This window comes from Phaseolus vulgaris, chromosome 3, assembly GCF_000499845.2.
Source record: "Phaseolus vulgaris cultivar G19833 chromosome 3, P. vulgaris v2.0, whole genome shotgun sequence".
NCBI lineage: Eukaryota > Viridiplantae > Streptophyta > Magnoliopsida > Fabales > Fabaceae > Phaseolus > Phaseolus vulgaris.
In genome coordinates, this window is record NC_023757.2 from 44,881,018 (window position 1) to 44,907,473 (window position 26,456).

Genomic DNA, 26,456 nt, shown 5'->3' on the forward strand with positions numbered 1-26,456 from the left:
CATTATCTTTTTCAGGCTAGTGTAACCCGAGGTTTCGTTCTACAATTATATCTTAGCTTAAGGTTATGAAGCATCAGAAGTTGGCATTATAGCAAAGAGTAGAGATTCGACTACAAAATGCCCAACCTAGAAAATCCTGAACACCAAACCCATAAAGCGATCAAACACTAAACCTGGAAAACCCAGAATGATGAACACCTAGTAGTTCAATCCGACAAATGAAACAGAAGTAAACTTAGGTGAATTAGGACTTAGCTAAGAAGGATGCAAAAATAGCAGAAAGCTCTGGACTTATAGAACTTCTTGTTATCGTGAATGAATAGTGTATAAAGTAAGAATTACTGGTTTCAAATTAGCTTTGAATAATTGAAACGTTGCGAAGAAAGAGAGGAAAATGATGCAACTGTTTGGAATTTCTAATTGTTAAGAAGGCGAACCAGTAAAACACAGCCACATTGAAGAGACATGATGAGAACGTGACCCTTTGTATACTTGGGGAACCTAAGAACCCTCTAGAAGTCCATTTAGCCTTTTCGCACTGATCATTTCAAGATTGAGGCATGTGTACCATCATGATGGTTTTCCACCCAGAAACTGAAGCGATCATGGATAGACTAAAACACTTGCTAGATCACCCTACAACCAATAAATCTTCCAATACTAAATAACCTTTCTAAATCTTCCTAAAGACTTTCTAATCAAACATAATTTACCTATAAATATGGTACTTCTGCTGAAAATATCAACCAGCAATAACACAAAATTTCAGTAAGAAAAAAAAGACTTTCATCTACAGAATTCCTAAAAAAAATCTTACATGAAAATGATTACTAGAAAATTGTAATAGTTTAATATTACTTATTAAAATATTTTTACTGGTCAAATATCCTCTGAATTCTAGTAGAGTTCGTACTCTTCTAGTTCTGGTCCTAACCCATGAGGGTGTTATCTTGTGTAATGATTTAAAAGTGAGATACACGTAATGAAAATAAGAGTGGGGAGAATTCTGTTTTATTATTGCAATTATATGATGCAAGTGAAGGGGAAATAATGGTAATGCAAGTTACACCTTTTAAACTAATGGATAAAGATCTTATATAACATAAAGTAACGTATTATATCTTCCAAATTTAGATAAGCCAAATTAACTATTTTTATACTAATTAAAATAGTGAATCTTATATAATGATTTTATTTTCACAAAATAAAAAATACTTAAATTTAATCATAACAATAGCAACATTCTGTATGTTGGTGGTAGCATCGTAAAGGACAGAGATGATCCAACGCTTCTCGCATGAAGCAAAATTGGGTTTGGGCGAAAGTTCCTAAATCAAACGTTAGCAAATAATGTGAAATATCTATTTGTCACTTCCTAACCAATACGAAAAGAATAACCGTACAAATATTTATTTTTGTTATACGTGTAGTATCTAATTTCTTTATATTAGATTTATTTTTTATATTTAATGTTAATATATAATGTAGGATTAATATGTTAGTATTAATAATGATTTGTGAAAGCTAAGTTCGGCACAACAATGAGAAGTTGAATTTGTTTCTTGAATGTTCGGCTGGACCGACCAAACGAGGCATTAATTTCGGAACGCCAGTTGGTGCATTGTATGGATTTGGCACAGCTGTACGGACTTCAAACATTTTTAGGATTTCTTAAGTAGAAGCTATAAATTTTATTTAATTAAAAATAGTACTAAGATTGAGATAATTATAAGTTAACAGAGATATTTATTTTTTGCTACTGACACCTCGTACTTCCAGGTAATTTTTTAAGCACTAGTCGGTTAATTATATGTTTTTTAATATAAAAACTGAGTATATAAAGTATTTTTTTATTCAGAAATGAACTATAATGAATGCAAACAGAAAATGGTTGAATTTATTCACTAAACCCAAGTAATTTAACTACAAAACTCAAACGTTTCGATAGTCAAACATCTAAAATAATAATATTTAAACAGTATTAGTAATATGTTTTTGTGGAACGTTTCTAAGAAATTGTCATGCTTTATGAACATACTTAAAATAATTAAAAAAGTATTATTGTAAATCAAATGTTGATAATGTAAATTGTTTAATATTTCTTTATGTAAATTTGTGTAACACTATTTCTAAGTAACTACAAAATATAAATTTTAAAATAATTATTGTAGATCAATAGTTGTAAATTTTTACGATTATAAAATAATATATCTTAAAAAAATTAAAGCTAAATTCTTTTTTCCCAGAACTAGAATCTGTAATGTGTTCGTTGAATTCAACTCACCTGTCAGTCTTTGGTGTCATGCTTGGTATTTAATTAATATTAATTAATGAATATATGAGCATGAGTAAAAAAATTAAATTAAGGAATCAGTAATAATTATTTTTTTCACTCCCTAAAAAAACTAATTTATTCTGTTAATGAATAAAAAAATAGTAGAAAGACCTAAGAATACTTTTGATCTTCCAGTGTCATACTTATGTACTTTTAATTTCACTTTTTAATAACGTGATCGAAGTTTTTAAAATATACATTTTTAATCTTCTATATTCCAATTAAAATACTTAAGTGCTTAAAGTAATCCCAAGATAAAATTCCACAATCACAACAATTAAATGTATTATTATGATAAAAAGAAAAAAAGCAAAGTTAATGAGAATAATAATTTAGAATTAAAAAGAGTATAGAAGAACGTGATATAACCTTATTATTCAGTGACATTAAAATATTAATAAAGATATTAGAAGTTAATAATTGTACGAGAGAGGATTGGTTTGTGTGAAAGGAGTGTGTGAGAGGTACCATTCAAAAGCTGCTTCCTCCTTCTTTCTCTCTGCACATAACAAAGCGCTTCTTTCCCTTAAGCCCTTCCCTCGTTTTCCTCCCAAAACTGACCAAGACTATTCCGCCATCTCACTTTTCAACACGCTCAAATTAAACCAGAGAGGTCCACTGCAGAATAGCTTTTCAGCTCTTATACATACACACCCACCACCACCACCACCACCACCACCACCTTCAATTGAGAGTTAATTTAGTTGTTTGGTTGATTTGGGGGATGGCGTTGGGAAAGAAGCAGCGGTGCTCAAATAAGGGAAGTTTGATGAGAGTGTTGGTGGTGATGGCGCTGTTGTTATCGGGATTGGGGTGTGTGTCCTGTGAGAGAGAGAAAGAGAAAGGCAGAAGGAACGCGTACGCCACCATGATGTACGTAGGTACGCCCAGGGACTACGAATTCTACGTAGCCATACGCGTACTCCTGAAATCGCTGGCTACGCTCGACGCTCAAGCCGATCGCGTTGTCATTGCTTCCCTCGATGTCCCACCTCGCTGGATTCGAGCTCTGTAAGTCCCTCTCAATAATATTTATTTATTTCATTTATTTTGTTTTGGTTTTACTTTATCAGCGTCTTCTAGTGCTGTCTCTGCAATTGAAGAAATAGGTTTTGGTGTGGACTGTAGCGTAGTACAGTTACAGCGCACAATGTTAATGGCTTTTTGGGCATCAATGTCCACGTCAAAATCTAAACCCCCAATAACTCCAAACCTGGCTCCACACACTCACTTTCTTCATTCCACTTCGTATAGAGATATATAAGATTCAGTCCCAAGTTTTATCCAAACCTTTTATTCCACATAATTTTAAGATTTCCATTTATCAACCTTTTATTCGACATCATATCAGATTTTTAATCCATGTCTTTCAAGTATTTCTTATAATTGAAATTCCTGATTTTCTTTATTTTTTTATTTCTAACCATGCTTTTTCGTTACTCATTTTTTATTCTTTTGTAAAGAGTGTTTTCACCTGGTTTACAAAGGTTTTTGAACGTGATTTGGTAGTCTTTTTTATTTACTCTGAATCTATGAATGAAAAATTGCATCAGGTATATTTTAAAATATTCGGAAGAAAAAGTAGATATCAGCAATTTCATAATATATGTCATTTTTTAATGGATTTTGATGAGGGATTTTTTCCGCATTGGTTTTTTAAGTACTGAGTTGTAAGTTGTCACATGACACGCGATTTGTTGTGTTGTGTTGTGTGTTTGGGCTTGCGCGTGAAGTTCAAGAGCGTTTGACGATGGTATCAACGTCCTTGATAAATGGGATGGTTCTTTCGCTTCTTGTTTCTATTTGGTCATTGTTTTCTTGCGGTCGGCAAATGCTATTCTATTCTAGTTAACAAGTTTTCTGTTTTTTGCATTCTGTTCTTTAATAGGATGAAACTTATGCCTCCCTTGTTTTGGTAAATCATCCCTAGTTAGAATGAAATTCAGTAATTAATTTATATAATAAAAATTATACTATACATTGCTGTAATTTTTTAAAGCAAAAGAAAAATAATGTAAACCTGTTTAAAATACTATATTTATACTTTGCCTTTTAGGATATTTACTTTACAATTTTTATGAAAAGAATTTTGATTTTATTAAAAGAATTAGCCAGTTCTTGAGAAAAATAAATAAATTTAATAAAAAAGATGGTGTATATACTTCAATGTATGTACATTATTCAAGTGTGAAACATAATTTTTGTAATTAATATTTTTAGACTTTTCTTTTTGCCCATTATAGTTCGCATTTATATTGTTGAAAATTATAAATACTTTAGTACAAGTTTTTATGTTCTATTAAAAAATTTAATTATATGTTCAAGGAGGAGGGACATCGAGGGACGCATGTCTTACAAAAGTACATTTGTTTGAAGTATAATTTTTAAAAAATTATGTTTTAATTATTTACTTTCAGTGTAGCATTTTATTTTAAAAAAAGGTTATTCCAATAAAATCATTTTTAAAAGTGCCTTATTTATTTTAGTAGAAAAAACTGTAAAGGAAATTTAAATTAAGAAGGAACACGTTTTTGCATTTGATTGCAATAAATTTTTTTGTCGTACATTTGTTGAGAAATTCTTAAGAATATTTTATCTATTTGAAAAAATATTACAAGTATTTTTTTATTGCAAAAATATATGTTTCATTTCTTTCTTATTTTACGAAGCATGTTTTATGGTAATTTATGTGAAATTCAATTGTCATATTTTCGTTTACATTATTTACCAAATCAATGATTTTATTAAATTTTTAATTAAAATATTTTTTTTTCTTGTCAGTATTAACTAAAACGAATATTGATAAATTATAATACTGAAGCAAAATTGTATGAATTATGCTAATTTTAATTTTCTTAGTATAGGTTTATACTTCAAGTTTTTTATAATTAAAAACTTTTATTACCAAATACTGTAATGAATATTTAAAGTTTAACTTAATTTTATATTTAAAATAAGGCATATTAATAAACATCGTTTGACCCTAACGGAGAAAGTGGATTTTTTTAATAAAATTTGTCACTATTTTAGTAGACTAATTTAATATTTCAAAATTTGAAAAGTGAAGTCCATGTCTGTTGCATATTTGAAGATGAATGAGTATTCAAATGATAGTAATTAATAAAATATTTATTGTATATTAAAAGTTAAAACATTCAATATTTAATATATATTATTTTATAATAATAAAATTAATTAATATGTTAAGTAGCTCTTGGTTAACATTGTTTTGATATCTATTACCAAAAACCTTTTAATATTCTTCCATAATAGTGATTGAACAAATTGAGAAACAGCTTGTTAGATGATGCAAAAGGTAAACCAGTTCTTGCCTTTTGTTAACATTAGTTTGTTGAAATTAATTCGAAGTAATTACAAATATTTTAAAAAATATTAAAACTTATTTATATTAAAAATATAATAAACATTTTCTTTCTCAATAAAATATTTATTTGTAATTACTTAAAATCAATTTTTTCAATTGACGTCACAAAAACTGATAGTAAAGCAGTACCATTTATTATGTTGATCCTAGCAAGCTCTATTTTTTAAGGTACTTTTTTTTTTTAATTTTTACATATTAAAGGTATTCGGTTTTCACAATTCATAATTTAGGTCTTTTGAAATGACCAATTAAATAGGCACTTACAGGTATATTGCATTTCAATGTGTTTGAAATAATTTATTTATCCTTTAAAAAATATTTATATCTTGTTTAAATTTAGTTTCTGATGAGATTTTAAGTTCAAGAGAAGAAACTTATCGTTCATTTCGATGGTTAAAACAAAGGCACCCTTCATGTCATACTATTTTGTTCTCTGATTGTGTCGTGGTCGTGCCATGTCGTTTGTAGTGGAATTCAATGTAGAAAGTTTTGTCATTTCTTAATATTATCACTAATGTAATCATGCGTTACTCTAGTATCGTTGACACAAACTTATTCTCTATAATTTTTTAATAAAAGTTAGTGCTAATTTTTAATTAGTATTCTTAAAATACATATTAGCAATTTCGCAATAACCTTGAAAATTTAAATAATTAAGATTTTGATTTTATAACTTTATCTTCTTTAAGTTTAGGATCCTCTTTTGTTTTCGCATGTCCCATGCATTTTTTTTACTATTAAAAATCGATATCTTAATAAATAAAAACTAAAAGTATTTGTATTCTTCGTTATAAGGTGGTGTACACAGGTCGGTTCAACTGAGTTTGAAGTAATTTTGAATCGAAGTCGATTGAAAATTATTTATTTAAGTAGTATCCGTTTAATTTGGGTTGAATATTTAAATAAATATAAAATAAAAATAGTGAAAAGGGAGAGTAAACAAAAAAGGATTTGTCAAAAGTTAAATCTAAAATGTCAATAAAGTATTAAAATTATTTAAATACATATTTATATTTTAATATGATTGTTAAATTGACTTAATTCATGTTAGAAAGAGATTTGAACGGATCCATTTAATCTGGATTTATCAATCGCACAGTGATCACTCATAATTTCTTAGAAAATAGATAACAATAACTTAATGAACAAAATTATATTTATTGGTAAGCCTTAAATGAAAATGAATAAAACATTAATATTGATATACTACTATTAGGTTGCTTAGTATTTCTTAATAGATTCACAGCAATATAAAATACTATTTTTTATCACCAAATTTGTATAGCTTAGGTTAAAAACTCATTTTAATCTTAAGAACCCTGAACTTTTGTATATAGTTTTTAAATCTAAATTAAAAATATCCATAATTTTAAGATAATAACTATATTTAGTGATTTATGTGCGTTGATAATAATAGTTGTGTTAGGTGAAGCTAGGGTTTTAGAGGGTGCTGTGTAGTGGTCCTGCGATCATGCCATAATTGAGTAGACTAGGTAGATAGCAATTTGGTGAGAAGATGAGAACAATTGAAACGAGAAAATAATGTTATTTTAGAGTAGCAGAATTGAAAGGAGATATTTTGTGTGTGTTTGAAGTGGCTTCTGAGTTGCGTGTTGTTATTGGTGTGTTGTCCAGAGAAAAGGAAGATGGTGCGAAAGTAGTGAGAGTGGAAAATCTGGAGAACCCATATAAGCATCAAGATAATTTTGACAAGAGATTCAAGCTATCGTTGAACAAACTGTACGCGTGGAGCTTAGTGGAGTATGACAGGGTAGTTATGTTGGACGCAGACAACCTCTTCCTTCACAACACGGAGGAGTTGTTTCAATGTGGACAGTTCTGTGCGGTCTTTATCAATCCTTGTGTGTTCCACACGGGCCTTTTCGTCTTGCAGGTACATTCCTCTAACACCTTTACAATCTCACCATCTACCACACTGCAATATAACTCCAAACTTTTCATAATTATCCCACCTTTTAAATCATTTCTTTTCACACTGTAAAGATTCCATAAAAGAACCGTATAAAGATTTTTTACATTAATATTAATATGCATGATAAATTATCATTAGTTGTAGTAGTTCTCATTACACGACCGTCTATAAAAGTTAAACTCAGATCTTAACAAAATTTTTAACAATGTTTTTATGTTTTGCCGTCACAGTTAAATATCTAATAATATTATAATCTAACTTTTTTCAACAACCAAGTTTTGTCAAGAAAAAAAAAAGGTAATCTGATTAAGCAATAAAAAAATCACTTTTGTTTCTTAGGTTGGCAAAATATTTAAGTCTTGATTGATTTTGCTCGTTTGAAAGCATTTAAATTTAGAGCAATCAGGTATTTTAGGTGGCATCCACGTTTATTTTTAAAAAAATTATAATAATTTTCATTAAGAAAATATAATATGTTTATTATTAAAAGGGTTTGTAGAGTAGAAGTGAGAAAGTAGTCAAATAAGCTTTTTCCTGAAATTTAATAGATCATATGTCAGTTAGGGAATATCTGTGGTGGATATGTAATAAGTAGAGTATATTGTATGCCACTCTTAACTCAAAACAACACGTTTTATTTATGTGAAAAAAGCTATCATCTTAGTTTATTGTACTGTTTGATATTTGCAGCCATCAATGGCCGTGTTCAAGGACATGGTTCATGAATTACAAAATGGGAGAGAAAATCCTGATGGTGCAGACCAAGGGTTCATAGCTAGCTATTTCCCACAGTTGCTTGATAAGCCAATGTTTTATCCACCTTCTAATGGCAGCAGGCTTGATGGAACATATAGGCTTCCTTTAGGTTATCAGATGGATGCTTCTTACTATTGTAAGTACATGTATACATTACAAACAAAAGAGGAATCTTCATCTTTTAGATTATGAAACTTCACAGCTCAACACTTGATGCAATCTGATTTCATGCTAATACCATCTCTTACCTTTTTAGATCTTAAACTTCGCTGGAGCATACCCTGTGGACCAAACAGTGTCATCACATTCCCAGGGGCACCGTGGTTGAAGCCGTGGTATTGGTGGTCCTGGCCTGTCCTGCCATTAGGCCTCCAGTGGCATGATAAACGTCTCCAAACTTTGGGGTAAGGTCCATAATGTATTATTATTGTTTTTTCTTTTGTTTTAACATATTAAGTATCTGAAATTGTAATTATGTTAGTAATATAGATAAAGACATCACTATAGATAAGGAAATTTTATATTATATAAGAGTGCAAATCTCATTTTAAAACTTGTTTTATAAAATTGAATTACACTTCTTAATATAATATCAGAATATTTTTAAACTTATAACTTATCCTATGAAAGTTTGTTGGTCTTATCACCATTTAGACTTAAAGTTCACTTAATAATATTTTTTTTAGACTAATATTTTATGTAAGATAGGTAAGCATTGTAACAATTGGCGTATTATTTAGTGCAGGTATGGTGCGGAAATGGCAGTGATTCTTATTCAATCAGCAATATATTTGGGTATAATAGCAATGACACGTTTTGCAAGGCCAAGTCTCTCAAAGCTGTGCTATAGGCGTTCTGACAAGAGCATAAACTTGGTGCAGAACATCCTTAAATTGGTTGCATTGTGGAGCATCCTTGCTGCTTACACAACACCCTTCTTCATTATTCCTCACACAGTTCACCCTTTGTTAGGATGGCCTCTCTACTTGCTCGGTGTCTTTGCATTGTGCTCAGTTGCAATCAATGCCTTTTTGCTTCCAATGTTGCCAGTTTTGATGCCTTGGCTTGGAATTGTTGGTGCCTTGATGGTGATGGCTTTTCCATGGTATTCAGATGGGGTAGTGAGAGCATTGTGCGTTTTTGGTTATGCATTCTGTGCTGCACCATTTGTGTGGGCATCAACGATCAGGATAGTGGCAGGGCTTCAGCAGTCTCTAGAAAGGGAAGCTTTTCTTCCAAGAATAGGAGAGTCTTCGCCCCCTTCTTGGTTTAACAAGTTATATTGAGCTGTCTAATTGGGCATGTAGATGACAAGTTGAAGGGGATGAAGTGCCATGGATTCAGCTCCATTTAGATGCTTTTTATGGTTGAAATTATATCAATTCTTTTGGAGCCAGAAGATCATCTTGCACTTACTTCCAGCGGGCAGCTATAGTGTGTATATAAAGATTGGTTTGCTATTTTTCTCTGTAACAATTGCACTATTGGTTGCTGTAATCAAATTTTTAACATCTAGTCACAACACTCAATCTCTTGTTCATATTACATATAAACTTGAATACCTTAGTATCAGTGGAAGGAAACTCATCTCAAAGATACATCTTTAGTATATTTCAATGACAATTGAAGTTTCATGAACACAATCACAACTTTTCACCTATATTGATTAGAGAGGTTAAGGATAATAACAATTTTAGATAAATATTACAATTTTAGATAATAACAATTTTATATTTTTATTATAAAAATAATTATATTTTGGGCCAATTTTATTAACTGTTATTGCGACTTTAAAATCTGTTTTATAAGGTTTTATTATTCGCCTTTCTTTTATATAAATATAATAATATTAAATTACTTGATAATTTAATAATATTTATTAATCTTTATTTATGTATGCCAAATTATGAGCAATATATAATATTAACGTTTTGAAGTTTGAGATACTAATAATTTCTTTTTCTTAATTTTCTTAGCTTATAGTTATATTTTTTGCAAGGCTCTAGAATGCTTTTGACCCTAAGTCATTAAATCTAAAAAAACTCTTAATCTAAATATTAAAGAAATAAATTGAATACTAAACTACATTAAAAACTTATGTTACAACTTGTTTTCAGTATTGATTATTGTTGTGACACGATTTGAAAATATACTATTCAATGAATAATAAAATTAATTCTTTAAACAACATAATTAATAAGAATTTTTTTAAAAATGTACAGTTACTAATGTTCATACCATGTATATTATAAATCAAGTAAAAATGTTCTATATCGTATGAAATTGATAAGCACCATTGCCAAAAAAATATTGTTTATCTATTATTTAAAAATAAAATTTTAATGTTTCAGAAATTAATAATGTAATTAATATTTAAAAAGGTATATATATATATATATATATATATTAAATATAAGAAATTGCCCCTGACCCTAAAAGCTGGTAAATTTTATATATTATTGTATCCTAGCCTAATAACTGAGATGAAAAGAAACAGTTCTACAGGCCGAAGGAGCCCAAACATGGGTCCAGTTAGGAATAGCATGAACAAATAAATGGGCCCATTTGATGGGGTGCAGGAAGAACTTTGTCGGAGTGCAGAAAGAAGCACCTTAATATTATAGCATGGGCACTTGGATCGAGTTTGTCTTAAAGCAATTTAACATTAGATATGCTTTCAATTTCTAAAAAATGACATTTTTATATTTAAAAATAAATAAATAAATAATATATATATATGTATATTCTCAATCTCTGAAAATTTAAAATCGTGCATATTTTACTTCGTGTACTAAATTCAGATCAATTTTGTTGAAATTCTGTATGAATTTATACTAAAAATTTGCATAATTTTAGAAGAAAAAAATATTTTAAAACTAGTTAGTCAGAGTAGGAAGGATAATTATAAAAATTACTAGATAAATACAAAGTCACAAGAGAAAGTAAGTTACTTTAAATAAAATCGCACATAAATCAATAATAATCTTTGTCTTCATAATGGTTATCAAGTATTCATAAAATATCATTATCACACACATGCATCTTACCTCCACAAAGCTATAAGAAATCTCATAGTATTCCAAATCTCCCCAAATATCTAGGAAACAAATTCTTCTACCAAGTAAGATATGTTAGAGACTAATAATATGTGATTCATTTCATCTACATCACAAATTCTGATTAAAAAATATATTTGTTTTACTTTTCACCACACAATATGTAATCTACTTGGTTTCACTTTGGTTTATTCTATAGTGAAGTTAGAATATCTCATGAATTTCAATATTCAATAATACAATCACATCAAGATTATTACCACACTAAGTAATCATTGATTTTTCAAAAGAGTATCTATACTATCATCCTTTATTTTAATCACAATTCAAATCAATATATTACCTTTGCAAACCAAAATAAGTAATAAAACCATTTATGAGATAATTCACTTTATATTCACAACTTAAATCATTTATCATTCCAAACTAACTATCACATAATATACTTTTTCAATGAATAATTCATTTAATCACACAAAATATGATTTCACGTACAAGAGAGTCATTTAAGTGACCAATGTGATAGATGAGTGTCATTTTTTCAAGAGCAGAAAAAAATTGTCTTGACCCCTCTCTCGCTTAAACATTCCATTGACGCTTGTGTGTCTAAACATGGTCGTTTTAATATTTATTTTGATGTTTAAGTGACGAAACTCTTAAATAAGAGATAATTGTCTAAATGTTCAACAACCAAATGCAATTTGAACAAAGAATCTCATTACTTGAGCGACTTAGTAGATACTTGAGTAACCCTGCTTTGCCACAAGTGATTTCTAGTTGCTCTTGAGTGACATACCTAACTATCTCGACTCAATTTGATTTCCAATTCAACTAAAGGAAGTTTCTTTCTAATTTTAAATATTTATTCCTTAATACAATTTAAAATATTTGTGTTCCCATTTAATTGATTTCAAACACTCAATTCTTTTATTAACCACTCATTCAAATCCCAAATAAAGTATCATAATAGACTAATATAAATAAATTTTGTTCAAACAAACATAACTACCACTTCCAAACACTATATAAACTCTAATTATTCATTAAATATATTCACTTTTATAAAACAACATAATCAAATTTCCATATTTTAATAAAAACACAAAACTAGAGGGTTATGTATTCCTTGTTTATTAAGTAAACATTAAAACATATAATAATCATATGTATAACTTATTGTAAGCATCACTATTAGAAAAATATTAAATATAAATATTTTTAGAGACAATAGATAATTAGTTTTTATATTGACTAAATTATATATTATTTTAGAGAAAAAAAATTATTGTTATCTAAATTAGTTTCTATTATTGATAAATATTTTTTAAATTGTTAGCTACCAATTATTTAAATTTTAGAGTCGGTAACTAAAACTTTGGTAGCTAATTAAATATTAATTTATAAACTATTTGTTAATAAAAACTAATTTAAATATCATTAATTTTTTTAATCTTTACAATAGTATATAATTTAATTAATATAACAATTAATTTAAAAAATAATAATTTTTATTTAATAATTTTCTTGTAGTGCATGTTAATTATAATAAGAAGTTGTGTAAACCCTTTACATAATTTGGATATTTTTTTTATGGAAAAACAAGATATGCAATTATAATAATATATTCTCATTTTCAACAATTTAGTAAATTCATAAGTATCAAAGGGTTTTCATAATATCTCAAACACATCTTCAGGATTCTTATAATGCTAATTTCGAGTTTTGGTTATCTTTGGTAACTAATTTTTTCAATCTTCAATAAATTACCCTAAGATCATAAAAATTAGAAAAAGCCTAACTTGCTCCAACTTGTAAAAGAGTTTTAAAAGGGCTTTTTGCAAACAACTTGTAAAAAACATTAAAGCTAGTACAAGTATAATAGATAGAGAAAAAAACACTATAATATTTATACCAGTTTAACTAGCCTACATCTAGTACCTATTTACAAACTGTAAAAATTACGACTAATCAATCAATTATTTCAAATACTTTTTTTTCATGAAGCCCTTTTTAGTTTTTCCTAGTATTCCTACAAGTTTCATTTCTAACTTACAACTTAAAAGTTGTTATCAGATTACAAGAATAACTTTGAAAAGTGGATATACAAATAAGAATTCATTAGGAGAAAATACTGATGGCTTCATGAGTTGAAGAGCATTTGTTTTATAATCTCACTATCTAAAATGTTAATTATAGTTTAAGAACAGTGCATTGCTGTTAACAGCAAAAAGGCACTACTAGTATTTTTGGAAAAAGATGAAACTGCAATGATTTTTTGTGTGCCTCTATTTCCACTATCATTGTAGAATGTCATTGACTTCTGATACCCATTTTGGTTTTAAATCGAGCATATAATATGGGTATCACTAGAAAGTAAGTGGCGTAAATTTTAATAATCTCAGTTACCTCAAACCGAGGATGGAAGACAGTGTTCGTTTTCCAAGTTTGCAACGTTCGAAAAACAAATGTTGGGTGGGGGCCAAGTTGTGTGTCTGTCTGGTCCAGAAAGATTAAAAGGTTTTGTTCATCACTTGTTTAGGTTTTATGGTATGATACAAAATACTATTCATCATGCTGGGACCATCATGTGTCGTGCACACACGCGACTCCAAATGACCGTTTGAGGATGCTTTACGACATTGCATGCCAATGCCAACATCACTCATATGCATAAGATACTCACATTCAATAAATATAATTAACATAGTAACGGTTTCCACTTCATGTAAGTTACCATAAAATAATGTTCTTAAAACTTTTTGCTTTTAAGTATCAGTATTAAGCAATTTAATTTGAGTTAGGTAGATTCTTATACACAATACAATTTTAATACAGTTTTGAAGGATTTACACTAAAGGTTTTAGGCTTAATTATATATATAGTTTAAGAGTCGAAATCAATAATTTAAATACATATTTATTTTTAATAAAACATTTTTTGTTTTAAAGAAAATTATAACTTATAGATTCTAGTAATATAAGTTCTTGTTTTTTTAGAAAGGTTGTAAAGATAAATTCTCATTCTTCAACTTTTATGAAAAATAATTCTCATTATTCAAAGAAAAGTGATTCCAAACTAAACAATATCTACTAATTATGTTATTCTAATGAAGTTAAGTTCTTTAGAACATTGTCTAAACTTATTTCTACATTTAATATTTAATGATTTAAAATTGAATTGCTACTAAAACAGTATTCTGAAGGTTACATTGATTCACATTGTAAAAAAAAAAGTTCAAGATTAAGAAGTTCATAAAACTAACTAGAACGAATCTTGTAAATCTAATGCAAGTGTGGGTAGGAGGAAATAACGTGATAAGTTACGAGAGAAGTGCAAACTTTATTCCCTGTTTTTCTCTCAGTTTTTATTCAAAATTAATAAGTGTAAAGATGAAACGTATGAATTTGAACATAATTAGAGAATAACATTAACGGTACACTAAACCAAGACATGTACTGCATAATTTTTTAAAAGTGTTTCTATAGTTAGTGACACGATAGTTAAAAATATAAACAATGTTTTCATTAAAAATAATTGGCTTTAAATTTTTCTAGTATATCCTTTGTTTATTTTATTGATTTTTTTCTGTCATTTTTGTCATCATTTTTCTTTGTTAAGAAAAATTAAATAATTAATAATACTATTTAAAATTTTAAAATAACAAAATACAAAATATAATAATTCTGTAAATTAAAAAATAATGAAAATAAAAAAGTTGATGCAGAACATTTCTAAATCCTTTTATAATATCTTTTTCTCAATTTTCTCATTTGTGATGATAAATATTAAATACGTTTTGCATTTATGAGACATTAACTATATTTTTCAATTTAACATTTCCATAAAACAATAGAAATATTAATAAAAAACAAAATTTTACTGAAAAATAGCACATAATTATGTCATTAAAAGTAGAAACGGCATATTTATATAGTTAGTTAAAAGAATAAATTATATATTTGATTTGTTTTAAATTCAAAAAATTGATAAACATTAATGTATTATTTGAACCAATTATATACGCGCAGTTTAAGACTTGTTTACAAATATTGAGAATAATAAAAATACACCAATTTTTAAATGCATTATTTCTATTGACACACAAAAAGTAATTAATTTAGAGGAAAAAAAATATGTCTTCTTTAAATTAAAAATACCAGCCCGGATATTTATTTTATATAAAATTAAAACTATAGTGTATTGAATTATATTAATTCAGTTAAAGTTAATAGAATAAAAAAATGAAAGTGATGTAATTGTTTGAATTTAGATGGTGGTGTTGATCCCAAGAAATGAATGAACACGTGGCTACAGAATCGAAGCATGGAAACGGAATTAGGGCATTTATAATTTATGAAGAGTCACGGGTAAATAGTTGGACTTTAAAGTACCTTCATCCATCTCTATCTCACTCCTTATTATCTTATCATACTTATAACTGCTATGGGACAAATTAATATCCCTTTCTTTTTTAATTAGACTCAACTTCACCTAATTATTGGATTCAGCTTCATTAATGGGATTAAAGATTCTAAAATTACTTTTATTAAAATTTGTATTTTCAAAATAATTCTTTGTTGTTTTCTTCTAAAAAATACAATTTCATTTATATTTGAAAAACTCAATAACTTGATATTTCAAAAGTATACATTTGTCAACCAAATAATAATTATATTATTATTTTTATTTCATATTTTTTATTAAATTGAGTCAGGTTTAATCTGCATAATTTACCGTACAACCTGATTTGATTTGATTTAGTTGAGTGTAGCTCAATCATAAAAAAAAACTTAATCCATTCTATTTAAGTTAAATTGAGTAATTGCATTATACAGACTAATCAAAACTTTGTAATTTTAATTATAATAAATCTTAGTTTATTATTCTTTATATATAATCTGAGCACCAAATGTTTCGTTCTATATAATATTATTTATTGATAAATATATATATAAGAAAAATAGTAATATATGATAAAAATTTGTCACAAAAGAAAGAGAGACGTAAATAGGTGCAAAGGCAAAGTTAGATTAAATTTTAAGATTAAAAATAATTAATTATTATATTTATTAAATTAAATATTATTTTAGAAATTAAATAAATTATTAGTATCTAGATGAGTTACTATCTTATAAACTAAATTAATTAATGATATTTAAATGATTTTATATTATTCATAAATAACTTTTAAAGTTGTATCTAATTAATTATTAAGATTTTAGTTATTAATTATTTAAATACTAATAATTTTTAAATTTTTAAAATAGACTTTAATATAGTTAATATAATAATTAATTATTTGTTTCTTTAAAATTAATTATATTTATTTTAATGAATTATTTTTTCTTTAAAATTAATTTAGTTAGTATTGAATAATGTCATTTGAGTGTTACTAAAGAAAAGTGTTTTTACCATTTCCAACCATTTGTCATTGGATAAATGGCTTTGTAATATGAATTTTAACTTGCAACACTTTATAGCTAACAAGATAAAAATACAATTTTAATTAAATAACAACATCAGAAACACCTAAAATATAATACTTATCACTCAAGTTTTACTCCAGAATTAATTTTGTGAATATCATTTCACATATTGCTACGTTCGGATGTTTGCGACATAAAAGTGACATATGACTCGGTTTAAATTAAACAAGTTAAATATAAAAAAAAAACTATTCAATTAGATATTTTCTATTCTGCATTTGACTTTGAAAGTTGTTTTTAATTTCACAGCTAAAAAAATAATGTGATATACAGTCTAACAATTATGTCGTGATTAACAAAATAATTAATAATTGTATTAAACGTATATTGGAGACTGTTAGTAATTAATTGATCATATATTGTTACTGTAATAAATTCATAATTTATAAAACCAAATCCAAAGTACATAGAGCTACACATTACCATTATCAAAGGTTCCAAATACCATTATATAATGTTACAAATCAATACAAGTATATTGAAGATGTGGTTTTTTTAAAAGTGAAAACCAAAGAATCAAATTATGTAGAAAATCCTTTTTTCTATATGAAGCTATAGAATGCTCTTATTCATAGATAGCTCTCTTTTAATAAGACGCACACATCCAAAATATTTTTTCTCTGCCCTCATTTTTCTAAACAGAAAAAAAAAAGGTGAAAAAGTGACCGTTAGACGAGGAATCGATGATATACATCTTAACATGTTCTTACCATAGAAAAAACTATAGATATAAAGTTACACGTTACTCACTGATTATGATTAATCACAAGATACCCAAAATCAAATACCCTCAGCCTATAAATTCTGAATGCAACTCTTCCCAATTGATCTCTTTTCTTCTTCCACGTTGCACATTCCATTTCACGCAGTTCATTCTCTTGCAACCTACAATCTCTCTACACTTTCTTTCCAATGCTATTATAGTGTCATCTTATGGCTCCACTCTTCATCTTGCAAATGTTTCTGCTTTTCAGTTGTTGCATATTACTTCATGCAACAACTGTAACATGCACAAACCACCCCAAAATGGTGTCTTCCACAAACTCATCCAAATGGGTCGGACCCACCGGACACCGAGTAATCACCGTCGACATTAACGGCGGAGGCCATTTCCGATCAGTCCAAGCCGCCGTCAATGCTGTCCCGGACAACAACAGAATGAACGTCCTTATTCAGATAAGCCCCGGATATTACATGTATTCTTCTTCTTCTACTAATTAGTTCATGCGCATTAACTTACAAATTCATTGCATTACTTAAATGTAAGTAGCTAAGTCTTGTTTTGTACCAGTGACTGATCTTGTTCCGTTAATGGTATTGTTTTGAAACACATTTTTTGTATGTAGTGGTAAGTTGTTTATTTATGGTAGTGAAGTGTTTGGTTTTGTTTGTGCAGAGAGAAGGTGGTAGTGCCCGTGACGAAGCCGTACATTACATTTGAAGGAGCGGGAAGAGATGTGACGGTGATAGAATGGCATGATAGGGCCAGTGACCCTGGTCCCAACGGCCAACAACTGCGTACTTACAGAACAGCTTCTGTTACAGTTTTTGCCAACTATTTCTCTGCTAGGAATATCAGCTTCAGGGTAAACTTTTTAACTCTCACATATACCCTATGTATTGTCATTGTCAATGTATTTATTAACAGTTTACCCACTTTTTGTTTGCAACTCTACATTTTCTTTTTATAATACTTTTCAACAAATTTTAAACATAGTACCCTTTTTTTGTTACATCAATACCTTTTCTTTTTCAAAACAAGCGAGTAAAAAATATTTCACAAAAATCAGTCAAAGAATTGAACTGTTAGAATGATATATAACTGTATAAAATCCTATTTTTTTATTTATATTATGAGGTAGATTTTAAATTTAACTTAATATTGTAAAATTGTTTAGAATGGATGGTTAGATAGTAGTCTAATAACGGATGGTGGGATAAGTTTAACAAACTCTTATTATGATAAATTTTAGATAATTCTGATATCTTATTAAAAAGTTACTTTAAGTTTAACTTAATCTTAGAAAATAAGATTTACAATCCATGAGACTATATATTATAAATTTTTAGATAACAGCCTAATAACGAATTATGTGATAAGTTTAACAAATTTTTATTAAAATAAATTTTAAATAACTTAATGTTATATTAAAAAATATATTTTAAGTCTAACATAATCTTATAAAATTCACTTATATACTTTATATATTATATACTTTATATATTATGAAATGTTTTTATTTAGTGTAATTTCCAATGAAATGTTTATATTTGAAGTGAAATCTCCGATAATTTGCAAAGATGGAAGAAAAAACATTCCCTACCTTTTCTTATAAATTTTTTGTTGATGTTCTGAATAAGGTTGAGTTTAATGAGAAAAACTTGAGTTGCGTGTATGATGATATATTATTATAAAGTCAATAATAATTATGCCATAGATGGGTCCATGGACATATATTACATTGCATGAATTAACTACTTTATACTATTACGAACGTTGAATTTGTGGAGTGCGATTCCTTTCGGCCAAAAGTTTAGAAGAAATCAATAAATTAATATGAAACGGTGCAGAACACTTCTCCGGCGCCGATGCCGGGAATGGAGGGGTGGCAAGCTGCGGCGTTTCGCATTTCAGGGGACAAAGCCTATTTCTCCGGCTGCGGCTTCTACGGTGCACAAGACACTCTTTGCGACGATGCTGGCCGTCATTACTTCAAAGAATGTTACATTGAGGGTTCCATAGATTTCATTTTTGGAAATGGCAGGTCCATGTACAAGGTAATTCATTAACCTATCTCACTGCTGTTTCAGTATTTTATTCTACATGCTACACCCTTTCATTTTTTTTCAGAACAAAAATATTGTTTTTCTCTCACACTGTTCTTGTATTATATTTGATGAAACATAAATTTCATTAAATTATTATTTCATCTTTTTACCCACTTTTGTGTAAGCACTGTAGCAGTTTTTAATTTGGTAGGGAGTTAGTGGTGCACGACATGGTTTGCATGAAAAAAGGTTTCAGCTTTTTGCCATATATTATTAATTACCTTTAACGGTTTAACGTGTGTTTCGGCAGATTCGTCACTCATCAAAACATGCCATGCACTTTCGATTCTTTAGCCTTCTCTTATGAACAAATAAATCAAACTTCTCTACACACTCATAATCAATTCTCAAAGCTGTTTCTATTTTCTTAATTTAATACTACGTACTTTCTTATTTCTCAAACTCTATTTAATAAATGTATGCAAGATAATTATTTCTATCTAGAAAAAATACAAAAACTAAGCCAAGTGAAATTTATAACTCTAACTATTGATAATAAAATAATAATAATAACATCAATGTTTCGTAGTTATAATATCTTTATTTAACGATATAATTGCCACTAGTTTAACTTCTTCATCTTTCGGTACCGAAAATTAATTTATCGAATTTAAATGTTCATAAAATATGAATTGTCTGTTGTACATAACGAAGGCTGTGTTTTTTCTTTAGTTTATATTTTAAAATGTTGTTTCAAATGTCTGTTCTAAATAATTGAAGCTTTAGTTATTCCAACATAGAGTGTTTCGATTTTAGTTTCTACTTTATTATTCATTTTTTTTAATATTTCTTTTAATTTTTGTCGTTAATATTTTTATTTAGTCTATCCCTAAGAACATAATCAGAATGACATAATGATACAAAGTGAACCAAGTTATCAACTTGATTAATAATTACAAAAGTATAAAAAATATAACCTCAATACATGAGGATTAAAAGAAAAAAAATACAATTCCTGTTTTATTTTATAAGATGGACATGTGTTACTTGAATAAAATGTATATTAAAAAAATTATTAACAACTTGTTGAACTTTCCACCCTTAGTTACTTGTTTATTTCACTTTTTCGTAAAATTTAGTTTTAATCTTTATAAATATGCTATTTTCACTTTTAGTTCTTATAAGTATTTAATTTTAATTTCAACAAATATATATTTTTTTATTTAATCCTCATAAATAATTTTTTTTTATCTTAGTCTCTATAAATATATATTTTTTATTTTTCTTCTGTAACACTTTTAATGACATCAATAATATTGAGTGTATTTGGCCCATAGGGAATAACCTCATCCTGATATCATAGAGTTAATAAAAAATTAACATTAGAGACTAAAAGCTAAAGAATGAAAATCAAATAAAAATATAACAGGAACCAAAATAAAAATATTCTTATATTATAAGATCATAAAGTTAATTATGGGAGAATAAAACTTCTTAATGAAAATTACACTAAATATGCATAAATATAATAAGTTAAAGTAAAATCATTGGTATGTAATATGATTTGGACTCATGGAAGGAAGAGACCATCTGTGGGCCTATAGGTAGCATACACTGAACAAAAATGATAAAACGCAATTATGAAAGTTTCTTCCTGCACCCCTACATTTTTCTTCCTGCACCCCATAATGTTATGCAAAGACTAACCTGTCCCTATTATTTTTTAAAAACCCTAAAATGCATTTGAACTGTAATTTTTTTGCATTCTGGATTATGTAATAACAGCATTGTTTGGTTCAGGATTGCAGGCTACACTCAATTGCCACAAGGTTTGGGTCAATAGCAGCCCAAGATAGGAAATCCCCATACGAGAAAACAGGCTTCGCATTCGTACGGTGCAAGGTGACAGGAACAGGCCCGATTTATGTGGGCCGTGCAATGGGCGAGTACTCTAGGATTGTCTATGCCTACACCTACTTCGACAACATAGTTGCACATGGTGGTTGGGATGATTGGAACACTTCTTACAATAACAAGTAAGACCTAGCTTTTATTATTTTTCTTAAAACCATACTTCATACTATATAATCATCTTATTATTTATGGTATGTTTCTTCCTATTTAATTTGAAATTATTTCTCTTGATTTGGGCTGATATTGAACCCACTCCACTGCTTTAGGACTGTGTTCTTTGGAGTGTACAAATGCTGGGGACCAGGTGCTGCTGCTATACGTGGAGTTCCATTAGCCCAAGAGCTAGATTTTGAATCTGCTCATCCATTCCTGGTCAAGAGTTTTGTTAATGGGAGACACTGGATGGCACCCTCTGATGCTTAGCTAACTGCTGAACCACCAACATGAAACTCCAGTTTCTTTAAGAGACACCAAAACAAGATATTGCACATCTATAGTCTATCCAATACTATTGCTGTCATTTTATCCTCTTTTTTGTCTTCTGTTTAGCACATAGAAAATTCATTCATTCAATCTTTAATATAGTCCGGGGCTTGATCTTTATACTGTATACTCTTATCACTTTTCAAATCTTGATTCTTTTATTATGAATACAATTTCATTTCCGTGTTTATCAGCTTGTTTTACTGCAGTGTCCGGGGGAGGGGGATTTTACACGGAACTCTTGCAAAAGATTTTGTGTGATGAATATCTGATAATATATAGGACAAAATGGCTAGTTATGGCATCATTAACAAAAAAAAACAATTCGTGTATCTTACCTATGAATCTAGTAATCTACTGGAGCTTTTCAGCCTTGAAAATAGTTTGCCATTACTCATTATGACGCGAAATGAATCTCAAAAAATCACAAAGCAAATTTTGTTTGCAACTAACAACTCGTAATATAATTGCCAGCAGAAAATATTGATAGACATGCCTTCGTCATACAGAACCTTAAACGGAGACTTTAATTGTGGTTTCCTCGTAACCTTGTCGTGAGAAGGGGAAAACATTGTAATGCATAAAACTATTTTATTCTGACAAGTGAAAATTAAATATTCCTAAAAACCTGTAAACCATCAAAGAGACTTGGTAAATGGGAAGAAATAGCTTCACATTATGCAACAATTTGGCTGAGCTTCAAGCATCTCTGGAGATCTGCAGGAGAAAATGTTCACATCAGTTGATGCAGATACAGTAATGCAATTTGAAAACTACGATGTAAATACATGCTGCCGGATAACTCGTTTTATTTTTCAAAAATATATAAGCATCCTCATGGGAGAGGGGAATAGCTATCCTAGCGGGGACAACCAAACCTTAGATATGGGTGTTTCATTTCTCAACTAGGATCTAGCCAATTCTACATCGTAGCTTTTATATGATGATTTAATACCCATTTCAGAAGTAGTAATTCATTGCAAGTTAGATCACTGAGTTAGTACTAAAATAAAGAGACAGATTTTACAGATTGTACGAAGCCATTTATTTTATTAGCCAGTATTGATTATCAACAAAAACATGAACTGATATATTGAGCTTCACCACTTAAACAACAGCTCTAAAGTCAACTTATACCTCTTATCTAAAATTTAAAGACAAACTATTCATCTAGTTCAGTGTTTAGGAAGCTAAAAATAATCGATGCATATTTTCACATGAGGGTCTCACTTAAAAAAAGTAAACAATGATTAATACTACAAGTACATAGTGTGATAAACACCACCAACATATACCAAGGGAACTTACAACTGGCCAAGACTGGCTAAGTCAAAGTCGGGAGCAAGCTCCTGGACGATTTCATTTGGTGGTTGTCCACATTCTTGCATTTTCTGCATAAGCTCAACAATCTTGGTAAAGTTTCCAGCATCACTTTCATAAACATCATTAAGATTTCGTATCAATTCATATTGGTGTGCATAACGTTCATATTCCTCTTTGCTTAAGCTGGATTTGTGTTCTTCCAGCCACTTAGGATATTTTTCTGATATTTCTTTCATTGGTTCATGAAGAATCTCCTTGGACAGAAGTTGTTGCATCATGGTCTCCACAATAGATTCCATGTCCTACACAAAATAATAATAATAATAATAGCTTTAAATGCAGGAAAGGAAGTCAAGATACGGTATTTCCAAGATGAAAAATTAAGAAATAGCACCATAAGTAGTTACAATATCTTTGATGCCCTTAATCACTTGCTTCATCTTAGTAAAAAATTATAACCAGACTTGGCAAATTGTTTGGTCTAGTCTGGTTAGCTTCACATATTTTAAAGAAGATATATAATAGAGGCTATGTTTTTATATGAAAGAAGTATTCCAGGCCTCGATTTCTGCTTCTGTCACCAGTCTCTTTTCCATGTGAAGCTCAGCAAAAGGACACGTCAAAGTTTGTACACTCCAAATTTCTCTTACTTTTCATTCTCTTAATTAATAGATTCCAACTTCAATGCTTCATATATGTTTGAACTTCTTTAAGAAAAAAAGAAGTTATCAATTGAATACAAAAAACAAATTAAATAAGTAGCCACCATGACAAACACCCTTTGAATGTATTTTTAGAAAGTGGACTTTTAAGTTTAATTCAATCGTACAAAATTGGTCTGTAATGTGAAGTTTACACACACTTATATTCAAATTTAATTATATCTCTCAAGCCAACGTGAAATCTCCAAATGTAATATATGAACTTGAGTTGTTACATTAAAAGTAAGATCACTGCATTCCAATTTCCATAAAGGGAAAACTTGACACGCACAAAATAAGTGCCAAAATCTAGGCTAGGATGAACTGAACTCAAAATTTCATGACATTCAAACTCAGAAAATACCAAACATAGTAATCTGATAGACAACCAGTAGCAAAGAACATGTATGTAAAGGGAAATGGGGGTAAATCAGATGTAAATAGAATTGACTACAAATAAGAGTGAAAGGGAAGTTAGTTCTAAAGTAAATTGACTCAGTTATGGAGGGAAGGTGACCCTCAAACTTCACCAATTCTTGGTCACATTGAATAATATAACCATACTGTGTGAATTACTCTATTCTTTCCTTCTTTTTATCTCTTATGTATCAGTTGACTCTACCATAACCTTGAGATGTCCAAGAATGTTTGTTACGAAGGTTGCTAATGCAGTCTTAGGTTAGTCAGAATCTTTTGGACTCAAAAGATTATAAATTTTGACATCAATTTATCAGGACGTCCTCTGGTGGACCACTTTAATATGTGTTCATCTTTGACAAAGCTCTATGATGCACCGATATGTATATATACAGTAAAAAAACACATTTTCAAAAAATAAAATAAAACCTCCATACCTTAGTGATTCTCCTCTGATACACAACTATTGATTCTTCCAATACACAAAACCCAGGTAAGGGCAAACAACTCTTTGTCCTTTGGCCCAAATCTGTCTCTTTTATAAATTATATTATATTATATTTTGTGTGTGTGTGCATATCAGGTGAGAAGAGTATCTAATTGTGAGAGATGAGACCATTTAAAATAGAGATGAGAGGAATATCACACACAGCACACATCACAACAACCAGTCCACAGCTCATTATCGTCCAAGCAGCAGCAGCAGACAAATTAATTACAGAGAGAAAAAAATGACACAGTTGCCAAACTTAATCTTTCTTCAGTTTTCAAGAGAATCCTCACCCTCCTGGAACAGAAGGTTGGGGTTTTTCCATACACATGGATCAAACCAAAGACCTAGGTTCCTTGCACTCAAAGCACGAGACCAACAAACTTCAAATTCCATCTCAATGGGGTACGGATAGGTTTAAAAAACCGGTCTGCAGCCACTAGTTTGGCTGCAACATCAAGGTTTTTGGAGTTTCCACAGCCACAACACAGCAATTTAAAACCCTATATCACCATAGCGTCCCTCTCACATATCCAAACTGTTAGACTACATGAAGATGCAAAAAACAAATACAAACAACTGCCCCTAAAATCCATTACCGATTTTCACCTCACAACTAGATAACACAACAAACTTAAAGCGCTTTGACAAGAGAAATTACTGAATAACTAACATCAAGTACAGATTGGTTTAAAGGGAAAAAAAAGGAAAGAAAGAATACCTGAGAGCCAGCAAGCTGCTCAAACTGTTTGACCCAATCTTCCATCAACGCATCCTTCCCCAAATCATCAGCAGCAGGAGGGGTCATAGACTCCAGGCCCTTCACAGCCTCTTTGGTCTGCTCCCTCAGCTTGTTCAGCGCCTCCGCCACGTGGATGTCCTTCGAAGCCTTCTGCTTCCCCTTTTTCTTCGTTCTCAAATCTGGTAAACCCATGCCCAATCCCTGAACCCCCGACGGCAACGAAGGACTCTCGTTTTTGCTCGCAATTGCTCCCCCACTTCCAACACACAATTCAATTAACACAAACACACAAAGATTCAGTAAACTAAAATAATAAAATAAGTTAAAAGAATTGCAGAGTGGAACAAAGATGGGAAACGATAACCTTGGAGGAGAAGGATTAAGGTTGAAGGACTGAAAATCATCCAAAGCACCTGAAATAATCGAATGAAAGAGTCTCAGAAAGAGAGAAAAAATAGCTAAATAATTTAAAATCAGAGTTTGAGAGTGAGTGAGGAAGAACGTACTATCGAGGAGTTGGTCGAGGTCTTGGGAGGAGTCAGCCATGGTTGCCACCGCCACACAACACTGCTGCTACGGCCAATGGAATGAATAAAATAACTATGCAGTGTTGTTTCTCATCCTATTCCAATTACATTGTTGTTGTCATTTACCATATCAATACTT

At 29.4% G+C, this 26,456-nt stretch overlaps 3 protein-coding genes across 3 annotated transcripts; 2 read left to right on the plus strand and 1 right to left on the minus strand.

Moving 5' to 3' along the window:
- Positions 1-2,599: 2,599 nt before the first annotated feature.
- Positions 2,600-9,981, plus strand: LOC137808071 (putative glucuronosyltransferase PGSIP8). The gene is made up of 5 exons (XM_068608977.1): positions 2,600-3,346; positions 7,356-7,614; positions 8,344-8,545; positions 8,666-8,813; positions 9,155-9,981. The coding sequence occupies exons 1-5, from the start codon at positions 3,060-3,062 to the stop codon at positions 9,693-9,695; spliced, it is 1,437 nt and encodes a 478-aa protein (XP_068465078.1). The 5' UTR covers positions 2,600-3,059; the 3' UTR covers positions 9,696-9,981.
- Positions 9,982-17,712: 7,731 nt separating this feature from the next.
- LOC137808072 (probable pectinesterase 68) lies at positions 17,713-22,307 on the plus strand. The gene is made up of 5 exons (XM_068608978.1): positions 17,713-18,147; positions 18,348-18,537; positions 19,523-19,729; positions 21,521-21,756; positions 21,901-22,307. The coding sequence occupies exons 1-5, from the start codon at positions 17,885-17,887 to the stop codon at positions 22,055-22,057; spliced, it is 1,053 nt and encodes a 350-aa protein (XP_068465079.1). The 5' UTR covers positions 17,713-17,884; the 3' UTR covers positions 22,058-22,307.
- A 246-nt stretch (positions 22,308-22,553) lies between these two features.
- Positions 22,554-26,450, minus strand: LOC137808073 (peroxisome biogenesis protein 19-2-like). Its single transcript, XM_068608979.1, has 5 exons — positions 26,297-26,450; positions 26,155-26,203; positions 25,770-26,046; positions 23,426-23,742; positions 22,554-22,834 (listed from the first exon to the last, which is right to left on the minus strand). The coding sequence occupies exons 1-5, from the start codon at positions 26,334-26,336 to the stop codon at positions 22,789-22,791; spliced, it is 729 nt and encodes a 242-aa protein (XP_068465080.1). The 5' UTR covers positions 26,337-26,450; the 3' UTR covers positions 22,554-22,788.
- Positions 26,451-26,456: the final 6 nt, after the last annotated feature.